At 48.5% G+C, this 24,233-nt stretch overlaps 1 protein-coding gene and 3 pseudogenes across 1 annotated transcript; all 4 read right to left on the minus strand.

The window, feature by feature from the left end:
* Window positions 1–1,476: 1,476 nt before the first annotated feature.
* Window positions 1,477–2,126, minus strand: LOC121045524 (annotated as a pseudogene).
* Window positions 2,127–4,478: 2,352 nt separating this feature from the next.
* Window positions 4,479–10,442, minus strand: LOC120842673 (annotated as a pseudogene).
* A 7,865-nt stretch (window positions 10,443–18,307) lies between these two features.
* On the minus strand, window positions 18,308–18,985 carry LOC115308984 (annotated as a pseudogene).
* Window positions 18,986–19,592: 607 nt separating this feature from the next.
* LOC121838379 lies at window positions 19,593–23,477 on the minus strand. Its single transcript, XM_042294579.1, has one exon. The coding sequence runs from the start codon at window positions 23,475–23,477 to the stop codon at window positions 19,593–19,595; it is 3,885 nt and encodes a 1,294-aa protein (XP_042150513.1).
* Between the last annotated feature and the right edge of the window lie 756 nt (window positions 23,478–24,233).

Genomic DNA, 24,233 nt, shown 5'->3' on the forward strand with positions numbered 1-24,233 from the left:
TTTGATGGGGCCCCAATATTTCTGGTATTATAGATTGCAATCTCCTTGCTAAGATCTTCATTAACATTTTGTAGGCGACATTAGTCAGAAATATCGGCCGATACGCTGTGGCTTGCTGCAACTTAACCGCGTCATCTGTTTTGGGGATTTACACTGTGTGCGACGACATAGAAGATGGAGGCAACATACTCAAATCATATGCTTCATTGAATAATTTAGCTAGGACTGCGGCAATCTCTTGTTTCTGAGATTTATAAAAGGCTGCACTTAGGCCGTCTGGGCCAGGGGACTTTTCCGGGTTTAGGACTTCTATTCCAAAATCCACTTCCTCTACGCTGATGGTCGATTCTAGTAATTCTTTCGTTTCGTCAACTATGCGCGGCTTGAAACCCGAAAATTCATCTTTAAAAAGCTGGTCATCTACTGGACAGGACGCAAATAGTCCACTGTAATATTAAAAAAATGCGAGTTCGATTTCTTCCTTATCGCTCGTAACTGATCCGTTCCTCTCTACCCCCGTTATCTCGCTACGCCGAGCATATCTTTTCTCAAGGCTCAGCGCACGCTTGGTTGGCGCTTCGCCTGTTGACCATCTTTTGGCTGTGGCTCTAACAATCGCCCCACAATATCGTTTCCGATCTAGAATCTTGAGCTTATCTTTCGCAAAAGAAATATCGTCTTTGAATGCCCCAGGCATTTTAGTCTCTTCTTTCAGCAGTATCCGCAAATTATTACGTGGTAACATTTCGTTGCTTCTCTCAGTGCTTTTAAGTTCGCCTGCCCGCTCTAACGCTTTCATTTTTATTTCCTGCTTAAAAAGCTGCCATGTCACACCATACCCTAATTTTTTCTGGCTCTCCACTGTGTTAACCGCGGCCTGCACTTGGGGAGTGAAAACGACATCCTCCAATAGTTTCGCGTTCAATTTCCATAATTCCCAGCTGAAGACTTTCCTGGCTTGGGATTTACTACGCATGAAAAAGGAAAGTAGACAATGATCACTAGAGGAAACAGGGTGCTCCCGATATTCAAAACATAATGGTATCAAATCTAAAGAAACGTACGTTCGATCTAGACGGGCGTGACTCGACCATTGGAAATGGGTGTACTGGATTTCGCGGCCGTTCTTCAAGCATTCCCCAACGTCATCTAAGCCGGACTCGTTGATTAAACTAAGAAGGCTTTCGGTGCGCGATAGGGCGTTGAACTGTGTAGTGGGCGGGTTCGAGCCGAGGCGGCTGAGGTGACGGCCAGAGCCGAGGGCCGCGGAGGAAAGAGTGACACAGCTGACGCTCCGAGTGCTCGGACGGAAAAAACCCCTGTTTATTCATGCACACCCTTTTTACGTACACCCTAGAGGGCGCCCCGTAGCTCACTGCGCCTACACGCCCTCTACATCCCCCCTTTAGGGAAAACAAATGAGAGTCACACTTAGCTCCTAAGGAACGTAATGAATGACCAAAGCCAAATGGTGCGCTACAAGTTCAGCTGCACCGGCGGCCTAACGCAGTGTCCAGACCTAGTGCGCACACCCGACGCAGGCAGTCTTGAGGGAGCAGCAGGGGACCCCTGTGGCGATGCAACTGGTAGAGGACTAGCTGTCCTGGGTGTGTGACTGCTACACGCAGGCTCTGGACGAAGTGGAGACCGTGGTGGACCTTGGGATTCCTGCGGCCCTGGACCAGAGCTGCTGAGTTCGCCGCCACCCGTTGATGGAGACTGCTGCTGTACCAGATGTCCTCGGTTCCGGACGAGGGCACCTGCATCCGTCTGGACCACGTAGGAGCGTGGGCGCTGTGCTGGGCTAAGGAGTGTGCCAGCACAATTTGCGTCACGTATCCACCCTCTCTCCCCCTCCCCCAGGGGACGCAAAGCATGCGCAGCATGCCGGCGGTCGAAATCCTCACGCTGGCGACGTCGTTGGGCAGTGTCGCGCCTGTGGAAATCAGCCGCGACAAGTGATCATGGAACCGACATGGTGGTTGGGACTGGGAGCCGGGTCCGGAGGCTGCGCCCCATGAGCAGCTGAGCGGGGCTGTACCCAGTCACCCCCGGTGTGTTACGGTAGGACAAGAGGGCCAAGGGCCAGTCGACTTCTTGAAAAGTTCCTTGACAGTCGGCACCATCCGCTCGACTTCACCATTGGACTGGGGATACCTGGGACTGCTGGTGACGTGGGAGAAGCCGTAGCTCTGGGAGAAGGCACGGAACTCTGCTGATGAAAACTGAGGTCCATTATCGCTGACAAGGGTCTCCGGGATACCATGTATTGTGAAGACACTTTTGATAAAGGAGATCACTGCCGTGGATGTCGTCGTGCGGAGAGAGAGCACTTCTGGGTACCTCGAGTAGTAATCAACGAGGAGAAGGTAGTCTGTACCTTCATGATGTAAAATGTCCACACCAACTCTCTCCCAGGGGCGGCTAGGCGTCACTGTAGGGTGCAGTGGCTCTGCTCGCTGGACCCGCGTGTTGGCGCAGTTGGGACAGTTCTCCACCACTGCCTTTATCTGGCTCCCCATGGTCGGCCACCAGACAGCCTCTCTGGCGATGGCACGGCAGCGGTTCACTCCCAGGTGTCCGTCGTGGATGAGGGATAGGACGTGTTTCCGCAGAGAAGCAGGCACCAGTAGACGTCCCCCGCAGAAGGAGGAGATCGTCGCCGACACTGAGTTCAGCGCGGTGGCCCCAAAACTGAGCCATGCTGACAGGCAGACTTTCTTTCGAGGCCACCCTTGCTCGCAGTACGCCCTCAGCTGAGCGCACTCCCAATCCGCAGCCTGGTGGGCACGGAAGTCGTCGAGGGGGACCGCAAACGAAGGAGGGATAGCTCGGAGCGCTTCCTGGACGTACAGCTCAACATCGTCGAGTCGCTGGCAGCTGGTCGACCGGGTCCCGCGAGAGTGCATCTGCGATAGCCAACTGTTTCCCAGGCACATACTTGACATCAAACTGGTACTGGAGGAGACGGATACAAAAGCGCTGGATCCGGGGTGGCATGAGGTCAAGGTCCGCGGTTCCAAGAACCTTGACCAACGGCTGATGGTCCGTCTCCAGGGTGAAACGAAGGCCCCGCAGAAACTCGTCGAAGCGGTTAATGGCCCAGGTGGCAGCCAGTGCCTCTTTTTCGATCTGGCTGTACCTTTGTTCCGTTTCTGTCAGTGCACGGGAGGCGTATGCAACTGGTCTGCGCTCCCCTGATGGCTGGTCTTGAAGAAGCACTGTACCTAGCCCGAAGGAACTGGCATCTGCGGAGACGGTCGTCGGGAGTGCAGGGTTGTACCTTGCGAGGCAGATGTCTGAGGACAGCATAGTCTTAAGCTTCTCAAACGCTGAGGCTTGCGCTGGTCCCCACGTCCAGGCTGCAGTCTTGTTCAGGAGGCTTCGGATCGGTGCAGTCGTCTGAAAGAGATCCGGGAGGAAGCGACCGATATGGTTGAGCATACCCAGAAAGCGTTGGACACCATGAAAGTCCCGAGGAGCTGGCATACACTGAATGGCCGCCACCTTGTCTGGATCAGGAGCAATGCCGTTGGCTCCGACGACGACACCGAGGAACTTCACGCTTGACACGCCGAAACTGCACTTGGCGGCGTTGAGGGTGACCCCCACTTGTTGGAGGCGACCGAGGACTGCTTGGATGCGCTGGTCGTGCTCTTCCGTGGTGCGACCAAACACGAGGATGTCGTCCATGAGGTTAACGACGCCGGCCAACCCTTCCAGCAGGCGAGACATCTGACACTGCAAATATTCCGGTGCCGACGTAATGCCGAATGGGAGGCAGCAATAGCAGTACCTGCCAAACGGAGTGATGAAGGTCGTATACTTCTGGGAGTCCCGGGCCAAACGTACTTAATGGAAGCCTGCAGTTGCGTCAAACTTCGAAAAAACGCAGGCATCGCCGAGAGGTTTGAGGGTTTGGTCGACGGTCGGGAGTACGTGGCGCTCACGCAGAGCAACTTGGTTGAGCTTGGTCAAGTCGACGCAAAGGCGGTAACCCCCCGCTGGCTTCGGTACGACGACAAGGCCGGCACACCAGTCCGTCGGTTCGTCGACGCGCCGGATCACGCCCTCCTGCTCCATCTTGTCGAGCTCCTTCTTGACTACGTCTCGTAGGGGTATCGGGATACGCCGGGCTGTGCTGAGGGAATACGGTACCGCGTCCGGCTTGATGCGGATCGTGTACTCGTCCGGAAACGTGCCCAGGCCGGCGAAAAGGGCTGGAGGGTTTTTCCGAGGTGGTGTGTCCGGGAGAGCAGCGGTCCGGGCCGCTGTGACTGAGCCGACAAACTTGACAACGCCAAGGGCGACAATAGCATGATAGCCGAGAAGGGGCAGCTCCTGTCCAGCAACGACGTAGAGGCGCTCGTTGACGTGTCTGCCTCGCCAAGACAGCGCCGCAGATAAGGTACCGAGAACCTTCAGGGGTTGTTTTCCCGGTCCGAAAAGTTCCTCGCCACGTGGCTTGTCGAGGACAACTAAGCAGCCAGGAAACGAGCTCGGAACCACCGCAACGTCGGCGCCAGAGTCCACCTTGAAGACGAGAGGGCGCCCGTTGACCTGGACCTCAACGTACCGCCCGTTCTGAGTTACCGCCGCAACGGAGTGGAGCTCCACGGAACCGAAGCGCTACTTTGAGCGACACACTGACGAAAAGTAGCCTCGCTTCTTGCAGTGGTTACAGACCGCTTTCGCAGCTGGGTAGTCTGACCGTCGGTGATACTCCTGACCGCAGAAGAAGCACTGCGCACTTCGGCTGCTTCTAGAAGCTTCTCGAACATTGCTGGTTCGAGAACTTTCGGGCCTGTCACGTGACGCAGAGGTGTCAGAGCCCCGTCTGAGGTCGCATCCGTGTGCGCGCTGCACGGGCTTACGCGAAGTCGCCGCGTCCACGTGCGCTGTCGGTTGACGAGCTGTGAGGGACAGGCGTTGCTTCTCTCGCTCAGCGTCTTCGTGCTGACGGGCTTGCACCAGTGCGTCGTCCAGGGAGAGGCTCGGTGTGCGGCACAGCTTGTCCGAGAGACGAGAATCCGCCAAACCCACGACGAAACGGTCGCGAACAAGACGGTCTTCAACGGCTGGTGACGGATAGTTACACTTGCGCACCATGTTCCGAAGGGCCATGAAGAAGCTATCGACGGTCTCGCCTGGCTGTTGCGTCCGCTTGTAGAACCGGGAGCTCTCGTACACCTCGTTTATACGTTTATGGGGTGCACAAAGTAGCTGGTGAGCCGGCGGGTGAGTTCTGCGTAGGAGTGGTAGGCCTCTTCGTCGGACATCAGCGAACTGAGGACGATGCGTGCCCGTGGACCCATGCAATGGAGGAGGGTCCTGACTCGTGTCTCGTCCGGCGCCACGTGCATGCCGGTGGCGAAGGCGTAGTTTTCGAATTGCTGCAACCACGGAAGCCATTCGCCGGCATCGTCGAAGGAGAACGGGGCCGGACTCCGGAGACTGGCGGCAGCAAGGGCAGGAACCGGAGCATCCTTAACAGCCATGTCGAACCGCGGCAACAGGGCATCTCACTTCTGACACCATGTAGTGGGCGGGTTCGAGCCGAGGCGGCCGAGGTGACGGCCAGAGCCAAGGGCCGCGGAGGAAAGAGTGACACAGCTGACACTCCGAGTGCTCGGACGGAAAAAGCCCCTGTTTATTAATGCACACCCTTTTTACGTACACCCCGTAGCTCACTGCGCCTACACGCCCTCTACAAACTGGACTTGTCTCCAGCAGAGCAGATGCGATTAAAATCGCCAAGAAAAATAATAAGGCAATCAGTTTCAACAAAGCACCCGCCGCTCATTAACCCTATTGGAGGGGTACACACAAATGACCCTCCACTCATACGATGAAAGAGAAAAATCACATACAACGAAGCGCCCTGACGCACACGTCGTCACCGCCTCGACTGTCGCACCCAAATTCTGTCGCACTAACAACAAACAGCCCGCCGACGACCCACCGTGTGACTAACACACACTTCGTAACTCGCCGTAAAAGGTCTAACCATAAAACTGGTCTGGTCCTCGCTCTCGACCTTGGTCTCCTGCACAGCGACGATGTCAAGGTCCTGCTCGAGTGCTAGACGGTAGAGTTGCCTCTGCCTCCTGCGATCTGAGAAGCCTCGGACAGTAAGCGTCGCTATTCGGACAGGACTTTGTAAGGAGACATGGGTTAGTGAGGATCAACCCGCCTGCACCGCCGTTCACCGCGACAGTTTTTCGCGTGATCCTCGGCGGTCTGCGCCGGACCGCTGGTGGCCATCCACTTCGCTCCCGCCCGACACCGTCCTCCACCTGCGCTCGCGCTGGCGCAGCCGAAGTTCCTGACCAGTCGTGTCCGTGACGTCTTCGAACCTACGCTTCGCAGAGCCCAGCTCGACGTCCATCTCTGGTGGGATGGAGACCTCGTCTGACAATGGCGAAGCACCAGCTGCGCCGCTGGCGCTCCCTGGTGGAGGTACCGTCGAGCGCTCGACCTCAGGTGTATCTGCAGGAGCCGCAGTCGACGGCTTGTACGGCAGCACGGGTCTGCTCACTTCGGGGGAGGTGCCGGAAGCATCGTCGCTCTTGGCTTGCTCGGCCTTGGTATTCACTGGCGCGGCCGCTATTTACGAATCTTCCTCGTCCCTCATGTCTTCGACGTGGTCTTCGTTGACTCCTCGTCCCAAGGCTCGGGCGTAGGAGCGGACACAGTCGTCACGCTCGTGGCCATAGGCGCAGGACTCGGAGCACCTGGGAACCCAGCAGTCTCGACGGATATGCCCCGTCCTACGACACCGGAGGCATACTGGGGCCCTCCCAGGCAAGACGACCAATACCAAGCCGCCTCCGAAGCGCAGCTGATGGGGGACGCGGTCAAGGTTGACACCCTCCCGGAGTACCAGCCGCACTCTCCGGGTGGTAGACTCGGCTCCCTCAAAGCCCGGCACCTTCCAGTGGTCGGACGCAACGCCCTTCACCTCGCCGTACTCCGAGAAAGCCTTGCGAATGGTGTCGTTCGACACGCCTAACGCCACCCAGTGCAACTTGATGCGCACTTCTTGCCTGGAGGGTTCCACGACGATGCAGGTGCGTCCTTTGACAGCGAGCCGCCCTGAGTTCACAAGCTTGAGCTTGGCCGCGTCGGTCCTCAGGTCAAGCAGCCAGACATGGGACATCTGATACGCCCCAATTCCGGCGGCCTTCCTGAAGACCACCAGTTTGTCGAGCGGTTGCCTGAAATCCTCAATCCTGTATGGCCCTCTGGCCATGTCGCAGTGAAAGACGACCGCTTTCTAAATTGAATCACCTGATGAAAGCTGGGGCAACAAAACCTGTAATCACTTGAGCCCGGAAAAACAGTATCACCGCGGCCGGCGAGGGCCGTTATCGCCGCTGCTTCGGAGTTCATGATTCCACCTCTGCGCGCTCGTGCGTTCGAAAATGGAATGACCGGCCACCGATCCCTCGAGCAGAAGCTACAAGAGCGAAGGCCTGCCTTTCAGCGTCCTTGACCAGCACGTGCGCTCGTGCTGAGCAAGTACCGCTAAGAACAACATGCTCATGCATAATTATACCTTCGGCTTTACTCGCATGCAAGGTGTAACGATTATATTTATATTTTATAGCGTAATATTCTTCGGAGGTATGCCCACTTTCTTGTGTTTATTATTCTCGCCTTCGTTTTTACTACCTCTACAAACCCGCTCCCTTTCACACTCTTGGTGTTAACTTTAATTTTTTTTTGTCATACTAGTAATATAAAAGTGTACTTGTGGTTCTAAAGAAAAGCGAATTTTTCGAGCGATCTCGAAATGCTCTTACGCTGAAGAAAAACGGTCTACTAAAACGCGTTTTTCGATCTCTGCTTTCCATTCCGGCGAAGCAGGCCGTGTATGCGCAGTTTGGCACCCTCGGAGCGGAGCGGAAATGGGAAACGGTATACTAAAGCTCTCTAATGTTGAGTTGCCATTTTATGCACCAGGTGCTAATTTTATCGCGATCAGTTTGTTAAGCGAGACTATCGTTTGTGGTACCTAATTACCACTATGTGACGCAGTCATCTGCAAACAACATGATTGTGGATGTCGTGGTGGACGGAAGATGGTTAATATATAGACGCTTTTACTAAAGGAAGGCAAGAGAAAGATGGGGAAAGGACTGCCGGTGCTTGTATTTTTTGTTGAGTGGTATGGAACGAGCAAAAACCCGAATAAACGCCTTGGACACCTGTGTCAGTTCAAACACTTCAAGCTCGGTGTATTTTTTCGCAATTTTTTCTCTATTTTATTTTACTTCTAAATGTAATAAGAGCTAGCGGAATCAATGACGACAATCCCCTGATTATTAGGTTCATCAACGTTTGGTAATAGGTTGCATGAGTAGTAAACGAAATCGCAGAATATTATAGGATGACATCTGTATCGTGCACGGGATCCGACAAGGCAACTGCGGCTATAATGTCTTCACACTTCATCGCTTTTCAACTGACCAAAACGTAAGGCGGCAGGGGGTTGCATCCATAACCAGAGAAGACTTTTCCCCGAAGCCATTCTATGGAGTGTGCTCAGAACATTTCGTGAATAGAACACACACCAAACTTACCGCTGTACCCTCGATGAACGTGGGCTACGCTCGAAAGGTGGGCGCAATCTTTCTCGTGAGAATCGCTGTTTCAGCTTTTCGTAACTTAATTTATCTTAATGCTTATCTTTTGCAGTGATAAAATTCGCTCGATTTTATAATCTACAACTCTTAGTTTAAAGTTCATTTCCGCCGCCGTGTTTGGCTGGAAATTGTTGTAAAGTTAATACCAACGGTTTTTCTTAATCGCGATCTCCTGCGCGATAGCAGAGATCCGTGAGCTCATGTTTACCATCGCAACGCGACTGGGTTCTTCGTATTTTGAAAATTAGTACATAACGTAGCTGAAAGGAAAACTTCAATTTGTATTGCTGAAACATGCGTATGCATCGATTTTGAATCGTTAAACCATTGATCGACTCGTTATAGCAATGGGCCCATCTCGATATCGATGTTTTTAGTTCTAGACAAAGGACGCGCCCATTCGATACGGAATCCTCAATTAAAACTTTTATAAACATCTACAAGCCAGAGGGAGCTTCGGTACGATGCCTTGCATCGCACCGAACGCGTACCGTAACGCGGTACCGAACGTGGTACCGCGTTCGGTACCGCGTTCGATACCGCATTCGGTACCGCGTTCGGTACCGCGGTCGGTACCGCGTTCGGTACCGCGTTCAGTGCCGCGTTCAGGGCTCCTTTCTGTGCCGCGTTCATTGCCGCGTTTACTGCTCATTCACATTGGAAGCGGATCCGCGTTCGCAAAGCGGTTGCGAACGCGGTTGTATAAAGATCCAGTACAATGGACCTTTTCCGAGAAGCGTTCTGCGCACGCGCGAGCGCCCGATGCCAAGCGGTGGAAGTCGGCACGAAAAAATCGAGGAAATTCGGAATGAGGCTGTAAATCGATGAGTAGAACACGTAATTGCAGCATATATATAATTGTGTTACACAAAAAAAGAAAGTGGACGGAAAGAAAAACCCGACGTTTGGGTGGACGCTACGGATTTCCTTCTTTAAAGTCGCGCTAGGCCTACCTCGTTGCGTTGGGCACGCGACGCTGCTCAGAGAGCGAAGCAACTGGTAACGTAGCTCCCATTATCGATGGTAGCGCAGGTAGGTCACTTCCTTGATTTTTAGTTCGTGCAGCCACCGCCTGGTGCCGTCGGTATTTGGAAAAGGTCCATTGCGCGTGCACTTGATGTCATCGAGTGCGCGCGCAATTGTACTGGATCTTTATACAACCGCGTTCGCAACCACTTTGCGAACGCGGATCCGCTTTCAGTGTGAATGAGCGGTTAGTGCCGCGTTGAATGCCCCGCTCTGTGCCGCGTTCATTGCCGCGTTCAGTGCCGCGTTCATTGCCCCGCTCTGCGCCGCGTTCATAGGCGCGTTCAGTGCCCCTTTCTGTGCCGCGTTCATTGCCGCGTTCAGTTCCGCGTTCAGTGCCCCTTTCTGTGCCGCGTTCAATGCTGCGTTCAGTGCCCCGCTCTGTGCCGCGTTCATTGCCGCGTTCAGTGCCGCGTTCAGTGCCCCTGTATGTGCCGCGTTCATTGCCGCGTTCAGGACCGCGTTCAGTGCCCATTTTTGTGCCGCGTTCAATGCCGCGTTCAGTGCCCCGCTCTGTGCCGCGTTCATTGCCGCGTTCAGTGCCGCGTTCAGTGCCCCTTTATGTGCCGCGTTCATTGCCGCGTTCAGTGCTGCGTTTAGTGCCCCTTTCTGTGCCGCGTTCATTGCCGCGTTCAGTGCCGCGCTCTGTGCCACGTTCATTGCCGCGATCAGTGACCCTTTATGTGCCGCGTTCATTGCCGCGTTCAGTGCCGCTTTCAGTGCCCCGCTCTGTGCCGCGTTCATTGCCGCGTTCAGTGCCGCGTTCATCGCCACGTTCCGTGCCACATTCAGTGCCGCGTTCAGTGCCGCGTTCAGTGCCGCGTTCAGTGCCGCTCTTCTCGGCATTGCCTCACAGGCGGATGCCATAATGCAGGGCCGAAACAGTTCCCAGTGAGTTGAAAAATACTATCCGTGGTACACAAGAGCGCGAGACGCTCCCTAAGTCCGCTACCCAGCACTTTGGAGCACTCAACTAGCCATCCAACGCGGAAGCAGTGCCCCGAAGAGCACTTTCGCCAACGTTTCTAGCCACTCAGCATGAACGCGAAACCTAACGCTCGCAAATGGCACCACGGTATTCAATTTGCGTTATCCATAATAAAATGGTCCATATGAGGAATAGTAATTGCCCAATCGATTCTCGAAAATTGAAGTCACCCGCTTAGATAAGATCACTTCAGTATGCTACCGTTAAGTGACCCATACAACTATACTTGGAGTCATGAGAATCGCTTGGATTTGAATTTGGTGATTGGTAAGAAACGCTATTTAATGTCCTACCACTACGGAACTGAAGACGTATCCACAATGTATCGAAAACAATCTCGCAAGGTAACACTGTACATTTGAGTTATTTTCATACAGCATTGTATAATCAAGCCGCCTCCCCATGCGTTGGGGCGGTCTTTCCGAGACGCATTAAATTATTTTTCTAATGCTGACTCTTCATTACCAACGCAAGGTGTACACGAAGTGTTTTTTACGGAGAGGTGGTACAGCTCTTAAGGTCATCGTGCTTTGAAAGTGGACTACGAAAATTCCCAACAAAAAAGTCGAAAACGTTGGTTCAGAAGAAGATTGGCGTACACATCGCGACACTGTTAGCGCGAACACGACGTCGGCGCATTTTCGCATTTTATTCCTAAATAGTATTAGCGAGCACGAAATGTTATCGCTTACATTATAGAACTTAATGAGCTCTTTCCATACCAATAATAACTTGGATGACATCCTTTGGTTTCAAAGAGAAACACTCGAAAAACCGGCGATCGCTTGTTCGCGCTAACAGTGTCGCGCTCTGTACATTGCTGTTCAGACAGTCGAATGTACTGACAACTTCACTGGCCATTAATACGTGTGACGGTTTTAATAGCGTCAACATACATGTACGTCTACCTGCCGGAACGCAATTTATCAAACGAAAGTTTGACAGTGCTGTGTCTGTGTCCCTTCTTCTGCTTGTTCTTGTGTTTGTTTGCGCTGTTTTATTGGTATGTTCAGAAAGTTTGTACCTTATGTTCTGATTCCTGAACTGAGCAGAGAACTCTAACTACCTTTTTCCTCTCGAAACGCACTTTTGGAGAAACATTGTTCGCAATCGGTGACCTCTGTTTCATTTCATTTCATTTATTGACCTCAAAAGCATATATTGATACATTACATGAGGGAAGAATAAGAAGAATGGGGGAGAAGTCATGACTGATACATATATGAGAAACTTTGAAAGAAACAAACCTATTCACCAATGTAGCAACAAAGACACCAAAGTGTACAAAATAGGAAAACGTGCAAAGAACTGCACACATATTGTGGAACTCCAACAGTACAAACACTGAAGTTAACAATAATACAGAAACGTCATAAACCTAGCAAATAAAAAAAAATAAAAACTCTTCACAATTTTGTTTAAACAATATCGGGTCAAATAAAACCACAACATCACTGGGGAGACTATTCCATTTCTTTATGGCTAAAGGCAGTGGTGAAAACATTAACAGGTTAGTGCGTGATCTAAGTGGCTCAATTTTGAAAGAATGATCAAATCTAGCAGATATGAACCGCGCCGGTGAGCAGAGAAATGTTTTGAATAATGGTCCGTCGTAATATATTTGATAAAAAAAACATAAACGAGCAATCTTCCGCCGAATCTCTAAAGGGTCCAAGCCCAAGCTTCTCTTTAAGTCTGTGACACTTGTGAAGGTGGAGTACTCGTGACAAATGAATCGCGTAGCTTCATTCTGCAGAGCTTCCAGTTTTAAAGTTAAATAGCTTTGGTGAGGATTCCATATAATACTGGCATATTCTAGTTTGGAAAGGATGATTTATTTATAAGCTAGTAGCTTCGTTGTTTGTGGAGCGTAATGAATGTTGCGTTCTAAGAAACAGCCTCTTAGATCCATTTGCGATTGTGCTCTCTATGTGCGCTTTCCAGGACAAGTTGCTGGTAAAATGAACCCCCAAGTACTTATACGATGGTGCATTTTCAATAGCCTAGTTTAAAATTGAATATTGGAAAGATGACAATGTTTTTTTGTTTGTAACTTTCAATACGTGGCATTTACTATAATTTTTTTTTTCATTTGCCACGTAACACACCACTCGCTAATTATGTTCAGGTCGTTTTGGAGAATCAGGTGATCGGCTGGGGAAGATATTTTTCGATAGATAGCACATGTTTCTGGGACATGTTTCTTAATTTGACATCATTACAAAGGTCATTATCTTAGGTAAGTAGAAAGTTTCTAAAAAGAAAAGTATTAAACGTAAGCTATACCGTGAACATCTAACTACTAGGAACGGTGAGGAGTTAAGGAAATGACAGGACTTAAAAGAAGTCAATTAACTAAAGTTCTTAGGCAAGTAAAAAAAACGTTTACCTGAATCATAAAAATAAAGAAACGATGTCGAAAGGTGACCAGAAATGAAATATAATGAACCAACTCTTAAATAGATTATTTGAAAACAACATCATTGGTGAAATGAAAATCGGTGATACAATATTTTGCGAAAAGAACCTCGCAAACATTTTTCTCAACTTGTTTGCAAACATAGTTTATAATTGTCACAACCCACTGTCTTGTTGATTTTATTTCACGTCAAATCAACTTCATTCATTTCTTTTCATTTTATTTCAATTCAATTCGTATCATTTCAATAAGCTATCTTTGCCATTCTAATGAAGATAGTGCGTTTTTTCACCCAACTAACGAATGTGAGGATTTGAACAAATATATTACGATGCGAAATAGGAAATGCAGGGACACCAAAAGGTATTCAAAATAAGACCATTAAACACCTTTTCGACATTTTAGCGCCTGTATTTCCCACATATATAACCGTTCAATCAACAGGGGGACTTTTCAACTCTAAATGCACACTGCCAAGAAGGATTTTTTTTTTAATGTAGGGACAAACATGGACATTCAGATTACATGTGTCTTCTATTACACGTGGTTTTTAAGTGTCTAAAAAAATTCCTAAATGTAACAATCCCTTTTTTTGCAATTATCGTTTCTTACCCAAACACAATATGATTTTCGTAAGAGACAATATGCTGAACTTCCGTTACTAACACAGAAAGAAATAATCTTGAAATCACTCGAAAGAAGTATACGACTCCTCGATTGTATTAATCATACCACTTTTCTTTAAAAAAATCCCTATTTAGGGTTTTCGTGGTGTAACAATTGAATGGAATTTCGTTAGCAGTCTGTCATCATCAGTAGTTAGTGTTCCTGCTTGAATTCACGGCCGGTGTTCCTTAGTAAAATATTTTGGTCCATTTATTTTTATATTTATATCAATGACATTCTAAAAATTAGTAAAGACGCAAATTTCGTAATCTATACTGTTGACACCATTTCTGTTTGCAGCCAATAACGAAACGCTGGCTCAGGTCGTAAATCGCACGTTAGATTCACTTTACACATGGACTAAATATAACTGATGGAGTTACTATAACAAACTTTAAAAAAAAACTTACATCGACACCAACGTTTTTAAGATTTCGAACGTTGTTTGTGTTATCAGAAAGCTTCCATTCAACCCTCTTATTAACGTTAAACTACTAATTTATAGCTATTTATTTGATTTCCATCTTATTTATTGCGACTTCGTTTGGAAAACCACAGCAGCCACTAATAAAAACAAACTTCACGCCCTTAAATAAAGTTGGAAGTATCAGCAATGAGCAGTACCGCATACGAACAGATCCTATATTTAAAACACTTCCTTCGATTCATGTCCCACATTCTTATGATTATACCTTAACCCAAAGATGCATAACAAGCAGAAAATTGACGAGATAGCCGACTTACCACGAAATTCAAACTTGCACATTGTTCGTTTCAGAGTTGTCTGCAAAATATCATTCAGCAGAACGAACTACAGAACCCAGATGCTAAACCATAAACTCTTATCAGTAATAAATAATTGCATTTAGAAGCAATCTCCCTGTTGAAACTCTCACACGACGTTCCATCAAAAGTCGGTTTATGTAATTTGTTGATCTTTACTAGATGTCTATCATTAAATTATGAAGTGTTTTACATTGCTTAGTTTCGTACTATGTTTTTGTTGCACAAATGAATTTGCTTCTAACTTCAATATTATCGTCGGTCTGCCTTTGCTAAAAAAAAACGTGGTTGGGCGGAGTCAAGCTAACACATGGCTTTTTGCCCATGCCGCCGTTGTCTGTACGTATGTAGGCACAAAGTAAGTTGAGTTTGAATTTCAATGTTTAAAACTGGGAAACCTTACGGTTTTCAGACGGTTTGGACCAGGACGTTATGTTCTAGTTTGATCGGCTCTTTCGGTTTCGCCAGCGTCGGGCGTAAGCTATTCACACTACAAAAAAAAGGATATTTTTTTACACCCGTTGTCACAAATAATGCACCCAAAACTTGAGTTGGACGTACAGCGCACTGACGTTGAACCGACGGTATCAACATTTACGGGCGGCTAGATGGCCGAGTTTTATAACTTGATCAAACAGCTACGTAAGTGGGACTGACTGCAAAAAAAAGTAGTTCTTTTTGGCCCTACTCGAAAAACTTGGTGTTTTTTTTTGTATTCTTTGAGTCATACTCTGACTGTTGCATATGTTTGATCCCTCCCTCATCATGCCTCGTCAAAGTTGAGGCCGTTAGTTCAACGTCAGTGCGTTGAACGTCGAACTGAAGTTTTGGGGTGTCTTATTTGTGACAAGGGGTGTAATGGATGCACCCTTTTGTTTTTTAAAGTGTGCTTCGATGAATTTCGTTATGCCCAAGTTACTTTCATTTAGCTTGTAAATGGGAACTTTTAGCACCTGTTCCGCGTACCTCACTACCGGAGCATTTGAAGATCGCTCTTAAGCGCGCTCTCCGCGGTGACGGTATCACCCAAGCGCGCTTAAAAGCGTGATAAAAGGGCTCCGGCAGTGTAATATGCAGAAGACGGTAACGGTTTGCTAAAAGTTCGTAATGCTACGGCTCGCGAGTCGCATGCGGCTTTTCAAGTGTTAAAGTGTGGCTCGCGGCTCTCCTCCACTACCTCCCCTCCCCCCCCCCCCCCCCACCGCTACTCCACTCCCCCGCCTCCCTCCGGTCACACGAGGACTTCCCGAAAAAGATAAATGGAACGCGTTTTAAATCGAAAGACAGGTTGCGATTTGGTAATCTTGTGCTACTGCTACCTTACGTACACTTGGACTGCTTTTAACTCGAATAGATCGCAAGTAGTTCAAATTTAGTTTATTGCTCCGAACAAAATCCCCCCCTTCCCCCGCGGCTCTTGGAAGTTTCGTGGATTTCTTTGCGGCTCTTAGGCAGAATCAGCCTGGCCACTCCAGTGCTGGGGGGACAGATAAAATCATTCAATATCGATAAGCCTCGTGAACGTACAGGATGCATGCGACGGTATATTTGGAGGGCTTATAATCACTCGTGCTTACTTCGCCAGCACGAAGATACCGCAAGTCTGCCAAAAGCGCATTCGCGTGCATGCTGCACGTACGCGAGGCTTGTAGGTGTCGGTTGTTTTTGCTTTTCATTCCAGTCAAAGAAGGGCGTTACAAGCTGCTCAGTGTAATCCCAGGTTTCATTTTCACATTCCGGTAAGCCACCACAGATCGGATTGTTCCTGCCCATATGAACATTCAGGTCGTCCAAGCCGCCCCTTAGTACAAGCAGTTTATGCGCAGTAGCAGGCTCTTGCATCACAAATTCAATTGTTGCAGTGATGTTAGCCATTTTTCGTTTAATTGCCCGATTTCTGTTATTTTGGTTTCTAGGCTAGACATACGAGTATCCAGGTTGGCACTTCCCTCGTTGATTTAATTTAGCTCCTCGATGCTTTCCTTGCTGGCCTCTATTCTACTATCAATAGCATGTTGCGGTTTGTCCATTTTTAGTGCTTGTTCGGCCTGTGTTTATCTCGACGTAATCAGCTGACGCAAATAGCAGGAAAAGAACGGTAGGGACTTCATACAGTTTAATATATGCAGACACTCAAGAAGCAGAAATATTTATGATGGGTCAGCTTGAATTTACAAAAACAGACGTTGGGACAAGACAGAATAGCCGACTAATAAATTTGCTTTTGTAGGTATGTGCGATCGCCTTTTCGCAAGCTGTTAATATATAAACAAAATAACTATTAGCTCCAAAAAATATTTACTGCAGGAAATGAGGAACTAGTAGGAGTTCCAGAGAACTCCTACGAGTTCTCTGGGCAAGACACATCGCAAAGACTGTTTTTCTTTAATGTGAATAATGATGGCCGAGTTATCTCGTCGTGGCACACCGTAAAAAACAATAATATTATTAACAAAATAAAAATATAATCATACTTATTTTTTATATATAATATTAGAATCATACATATTTTCAAGGCAAAATTGCAAAAGGACGCTTAAGTTTTGCTTTAAGTCTGGAACGACTTACGCAAATATAAATCCCCGTTTGCACCCAAGCGGTTCAAGCACGCGAAGGCCAAACTCGTCAACAAAGTTGAACTCCGCGTAAAGGGACGCAGGTGCTTGATAATGGACCCGGACACCAGAGACGTAAAACTGAAGCTATTATGGCTTCCTGTCCACATGAAAAGTCAGCGCATCGAGGAAGCGCCGGCACCATTTGGTACAGTTCGTTCCATCGTAAAGGAAAAGTGGAGATGCGTCGGACGGGAACAGATGGAGACGCTCAACAAAGAAGTGACCTTGACGCTTCGGGAAGGGATGAACGCGAGCCAACTTTCACGGCAGCTCACAGACTTTGGCTGCCGAAGCTTGGTGTTCGTGCTGGGCCGTCCCCCTTTATGCCTTCAATGCTATCGCATAGGTCACATCCGTGGTGAGTGTAGAACACCACAATGCGGGGAGTGCCGTCGTTGTGGCCACGCTACGAGTGAGTGTGTGGCAACCTACGCAGACAAGCTTAGCCAATCGGAAGCACAACTGACGACATTATCCAGGAACACCTCATGGACATCAGCGATGTTGTCGACGCAACGCGAGAGGTGATCGCTTCCACTTCCTCGATAGCGAAAACTGAGCTGGAAACTTCGACACAGGAGCCACAGTCCGATAGGCGCTGAGATGAGGACACCTAACGCAGGGACAGAAACGATAATACAAGGAAACATAATTACTCAACAAGGAAATATTGGCCCGATAGCGAACTCCTTCCCTTAGATACGACTCCGGGGCTTTCTTTCCAACAGCTGTTACCTCATACATGGGTAAATTACTTTCAAAATGTAATTTAATTACAATTACAATTACTACTCCGTGAAAAGTAATTAGTTACAATTACAAATTACTTTTAAAAACTAATGCAATTACTTTACCATCACTTATTTCTCAGCGCGACCCGACTTGGGCCATATAACTTTAAACGAGTTGTATAGAATGAAACATATTTGTTATTCCTGCCCAATGTTCAAATCAAATCAAATCAAATCAGCTTTTATTTTCCATCACATGATGGGGGATACCAAGAGAAAAAGCTGCTTATATGCAGCTTGACGATCCCCTGGTACCCCTACATGGCAGACAACGCAACAAGAGATCATTTAATAAACAAATAAATCTAGAAAAACAATACAATGTGCATTTTTATACAATGTTAATAAATCATAGAATGTGCATTTTTTTATACAATGTTAACGATGCTATTTTCATTAAGTGAAGTGATATCAATTTCTAGCGATGTGACATGATTTAGTAAGTGAGGAAGTGCATGTTTAATTCTTTGATGTCCAAAGTTCGTACGTGATCATGGTATTTGCCATGGATGTATTTGACGGGTTTGATAAATCGGAATTTTCAAATGAAGGTCAGCGAGGTTCAGAAATGTTTCGGATTTACCTTTTAGGGCCGATTGGTACGTTAATATTAAGCGTTGACTGTAAAGTTTTGACACGTCGGTCATGGAAAATTTATCAAAGAGAGGCAATGATGGTGAGGTCGTAGGAACATTGGCTATTGCACGAAGAGCTTTTTTCTGCAGCACGCGGAGCAAATTTAAGTTGGTTAAACCAGTGGATCCCCATATCAGATGCGCGTATCCTAAGACGGGGAAAAATAATGATTTAAAAATTTGAAGTTTGATATTGGTAGGTAAAATGTTTCTATATTTGTTTATTACTCCAACTATTTTTGAAAGTTTAGTACGAACATATTTAACATGTTCAGACCAGGACATGTTAAAGGAAAAAAATACACCCAGAGTTTTGACATTTTCAACACAATGAATAATATCAGAACCATATTTGAAAGGAAGGAATAAATTTGTTTGAGTTCTAGAATGTAGTTGAAATATTACAGCCTTGCTCTTATTAGTATTTATATGAAGGGAGTTAATTTCGCACCAACATTTTAATTTAGATAGAACAATATTTGCTCTGGTAACAAGATGTTCAGAATTTTTATCAGAAATGATTATACTCGTATCATCTGCGTAAATTATAAAATTTACATCAGGGTCAATAGTTACAATATCGTTAATATAAAAAAGAAATAGAAGTGGTCCCAGAATGCTTCCCTGGGGAACACCAGAATTAATACCTAGCAAAGAGGACATATGGTCATTGATTGATATTCTGATTCCATGGCGCGCCTCCGAGCGGCCACTCCTCAGGTAGCGAACGACTGGATGTCATAGAAAAACTGTACTTTTATATCCATAACAACCACCGTAAAAGACGGTGCTTCGTAGTAGCGCGTTACATGGTGATCCCAGATCGAACGAGTCCAAAACAAAAAAGGAAGAAAAACACACACGGCACAGACTGATGCCAACGCGATGCGGCTAACCCTAGCAAGTCCAAACTCAACTAGATTGCAGTAACACCACACTCCCCGTCTGGTATCACGAGATACCACTATGACACCATAACGCAAAGTTTACAAACTGGACACGCACTGAAGTTTTTGGATCAGTCTTCTTTTGAGATGAGAAGGACAGTCTCAGTGACTGGCCGTCGGAAAGTTTTTAGTTCTCCTCTGGTCGCCGCCTTGATCTCGACTTTCCGTACTTTTCCGTCCGCACTCGGGAAAGTGTTCACAATCACACCCATAGGCCACTCGTTGCGGTGAACCTGTTTGTCCCTTAGGAGCACAATGTCACCTTCCTTGAGGTCTCGACGGCTATCCTGCCACTTGCGACGGCTCTGAAGCGTTGTCAGGAACTCACGTCGCCAACGGTGCCAAAAGGAGTCTGCCAACCACTGCACTTGACGCCACTGACTTCTGTAGAGATCCTTGACGTTGAACTCGCCGGGTGGTAACGTGTCTCCACCAACCTTCTGGGTAAGGAGTGTAGACGGAGACAAGATGTCCCAGCATTCCGGATCCATCGAAACAGGAACAAGAGGTCTGGCATTTATGATTGCTGAAACTTCTGCCAAAAATGTCACCAGAACTTCATGGCTGAGACGGCTCGGTCCGTGTTCTAGCAACATGGAATCCAAAATACGACGTGCGATTCCGATCATCCGCTCCCAAGCTCCTCCAAAGTGGGAAGAATGAGGAGGGTTGAACACCCAACTGCAATTTTGGCTTGAAAGGAATGCTTGTACTTTGTCGTTGTCGAGACCACTAGTTCTCAGGTTGAGCTCTGAACATGCTCCGACGAAATTGGTTCCACAGTCGGATCGCAGCTGTTTCGCAGGTCCTCTGAGTGCGAAAAATCTCCTGAGAGCGTTAATAAAACTTGAAGCATCCATGGACTCTATGACTTCAATGTGGACCGCCCGAATGCTCATGCACGTAAACAGCACAGCCCAGCGTTTGCTGCTGGCTTCTCCACCTCTGGTTCGACGTGCAGTCACGTTCCATGGTCCAAAAACGTCAGCCCCCACATATGTGAATGCAGGTTCTGTACTGAGTCGATCAACTGGCAAGTCTGCCATCTTCTGGTCCAGCTGTCTTCCTCGCAGTCTGCAGCACATGACACACCCGTGTATGTACGACGCTATGCAGCGTTTTGCTCCGATGATCCAGAGACCTGCGGATCTGATTGCTCCCTCAGTAATGTGTCGACCTTGGTGCTTGATCTGCTCATGGTAGTACCTTACAAGCAGCAAGGTGACGTGGTGTTTACCAGGTATGATTAGAGGTCTCCGCTCCTCTTGACTCAGCTGTGCGTTGTTGAGGCGACCACCGACTCTCAGCAAGCCCTTGTCATCAATACGAGGATCCAGTTTCCAAAGTGGACTTGATTTCTGGACTCCTTTCCCCTGTGACAAACACTCGAGCTCATTTGCATATGCTTCTAGTTGGACGGAGCGAATGACGAGATTCTTTGCAAGAGACAAATGCTCGACAGATAGCTGTCCTGCTTGAAGGCAGCCACGTGGCAGGTCAGCTTCGTCGGCACGAGAAGGGCACCGAAAGTTGCCAGCAGCACGTATGAGGTATGCCACTGCACGCATCAGTCTAGGCCAGCTTGAAAAACGACTGAAACGATTAGTCCCGAGTCCATTTGTGGTCACACTAGTGGCTGAGACGCTTGCTTCGGGCCGGATTTCGGCATCAGTGTTTGGGTCTATCAGCTCAAACTCGTTCTGTAAGACGCATGAAGACTCCTCTTGACGATTTAAGAACTCTGGACCAGTCAGCCAAGCCGTCTCCTGTAGCCGGGCTGCGGGCACGAATCTTGTAGCAAGATCTGCAGGATTTGCATCGGTCCGAACGTAATGCCATTGTTCTGGTTGTGTAGATTTTCTGATGCGTTCGACCCTGTTGCCGACATACACGTAAAATCTTCTTGTTTGGTTGTGTATGTAGCCCAAAACCACCTTGCTGTCGGTGTAGAAGTGCACCACATCTAGTTGTGTGTCTATTTCTTTCTGAATGAGCTCTGCCAGCTGCACAGCCAGCACCGCACCGCACAGTTCGAGCCTTGGAATGGTGTGTTGTGGACGTGGTGCTAGCTTAGCCTTGCCCATTATAAAGCCGACATGACACGCACCATCCGAGTCTGTGGCTCTCAGATACGCCACAGCTGCTACAGCCTTGGTCGAGGCGTCTGAGAAGATGTGCACTTCCTTCTCCTGAGCCGTGCTAAGTGAAACGGCCGCATAAGTGCGAGGCACTTCTAGCTGCTCGAAAGCCTGAAGGGAATCCTTCCAGTTCTCCCACTCTTTCCTCTTGTTTTCAGGAAGTGGGGAATCCCACTCGCAGGTTTCTGTGACGAGTTCTCGTAGGAGAGACTTCCCTTGTATGGTAACTGGAGCCACGAGTCCAAATGGGTCGTACACGCTGTTCACCATTGACAAGACACCGCGCCGGGTGAATGGTGTGTCCTGAACTGGAACCCTGAAGGTGAAGACGTCCTTCTTTACGTCCCAGCAAATTCCAAGACTGCGTTGGATCGGTGGAATGTCGTGACTCAGGTCGAGTTCCCTTAGATCTTTTGTGTGGTCCTCCTTGGGGAAAGCTTCCATCACTCTACTGCTGTTTGATACTATCTTGTGAAGCCTTAGGTTACAAACTGCCAACATTTGTTGCGTGCGTTTCACCAGGTCGATGACACCATCTGCCGTAGGGAGAGACTTCAACCCGTCGTCTACGTAGAAGTTCTTTTCGACGAACTTCCTGGCATCTTTGCCGAATTCTTCCTCTCCTTCCTGTGCTGTCTTCCGGAGTCCATATGTAGCCACTGCTGGTGATGGACTGTTACCAAAGACATGCACTCTCATCCGATATTCCACCACTTTGTCGTGGATGTCATTGTTGCGAAACCACAAGAACCTCAGGTAGTTTCGGTGGTCTTCTCGTACCAGGAAGCAGTAGAACATCTGCTGAATGTCCACTGTGACAGCGAAGAGGTCTTTCCTAAAACGAATCAGGACGCCCAGCAGGCTGTTGGTCAAGTCTGGTCCTGTGAGAAGAACATTGTTCAGAGAAGTTCCCTTGAACTGAGCACTTGAGTCGAACACGACCCTGGTTTCGCCTGGTTTGCGTGGGTGATACACACCAAAGATTGGAAGATACCAGCATTCCTCTTCTTCTCTTAGCGGTGGGGCTTCTTCTGCGTGGCCATTCCTGAACATCTTGTTCATGAATGTCGCAAAATGCTCCTTCATCTCTGGTCTCTTCTGCAGTGTGCGTCGCAGTGATGCAAGACGAGACTGTGCAAGCTCCTTATTATTAGGAAGCCGAGGTCTTGGCACGCGGAAAGGGAGAGGGGCTACCCAACTGCATGACTCATCTTTGAAGACTTCATTGTTCATGATGTTTAGGAATTTTCTGTCCTCCACCGATGGAGCTGGTTGGTCGTCGTCCTTCGTCGTCTGGAACAACGTGTCTGTCGTTTCTTTGACAAAGTAGTCTTTGATGGGTACACCTTGGGTAGGTGGTACGTGCTGGGTTGGATTGACGGGACCAGTGAATTTTTCCTTGACGAGAAAATGGTTGCGGCATGGTTCAAAAAGGGAGGGTCGTCCATTTTCAAGCACATTTGTCTTGAAGTTGGTGACACAGTCCGGCTTGCGTGTGCGACCTAGGCAGACGTCTCCTATGATCACCCATCCTAGGTCTAGTCGTTGAGCGAAGGGCGCATCAGGAGGCCCATTGCACTGCTGACGCACCTTGTGGACTCTCAGGGTGTCTCTTCCCAGTAGAAGCAGAATCTGAGCTTCCGCATCCAATGGAGGTATGAGGCTCTCTATAGCCTTTAGATGTGGGTGATGACGTGCAGCGTCTGGTGTCGGAATCTCGTTCCTGTTGTGGATCATCTGATTGCATTCAATCAGGGTTGGGAGAGGTAGTTTCACGCTGCCATTAATATTTGCAACCAGAAACCCAGAGGCTCTCATTCCTGTCGTTTCTGCTGTTCCAGCACATGTATTGAGGGTATATGGCGAACTCTCTCCCTGGACATCAAAGAGGTTGAAGAATTCTGTCCTTGCCAGTGACCTATTGCTTTGGTCGTCCAAGATGGCATACATTCTCACAGCCTTTTGAGGTGTGCTTGAGTGACACACACTCACCAAACAAATCTTGGAACAGGACCTTCCACCGTAACCTTCTCCACACACCTCGGTGCACTTGGAAGATACGTCAGGTGATAGTCCGTGATGAATGGTGTCGTCTTCGGGATCCTGTCCGAGGCTCGAAGACAAAGGTTTGGAACTGTCCGGGTGAAGCGCTCTGGTATGTTCAGTGCTGTCACAGTCGTCACGCTTGATCACAACTTTACGGTCCCTTGCGAGGTGGTTTGTAGAGGAGCAACACCTGAAGCAGATCCCAAATTGTTTCAGCAGAGACTTGCGTTCTTGCAGTGGTTTCTCTCTGAACACACGGCACTTTCGTAGAGGGTGAGGTTTCTGTGAAGCGGGCACTGTCTGTTAGGGTCCTCCATCCTGTCGGCTGTGGCTGGCGAATAATGGTCGACGGCTTCTGGAGGAACGTCGGTCGCATGGACTGAAACGGGCGTGTTTCTGAAGCCTTCTCTTGCCGTGACCTTCTCATTCTTTGGGAACCTCGGAAAGGTGCTTCCCGTTGTGCCAAAAGCAAAGCTCGGGTCGTTCCGCATCCTGGCCTGGTCTCGGACGAACTTCGAGAAGAACGAG

The sequence above is a fragment of the Ixodes scapularis genome, unplaced genomic scaffold, assembly GCF_016920785.2.
Source record: "Ixodes scapularis isolate PalLabHiFi unplaced genomic scaffold, ASM1692078v2 PGA_scaffold0__279_contigs__length_252992795, whole genome shotgun sequence".
In the NCBI taxonomy this organism is placed as follows: domain Eukaryota; kingdom Metazoa; phylum Arthropoda; class Arachnida; order Ixodida; family Ixodidae; genus Ixodes; species Ixodes scapularis.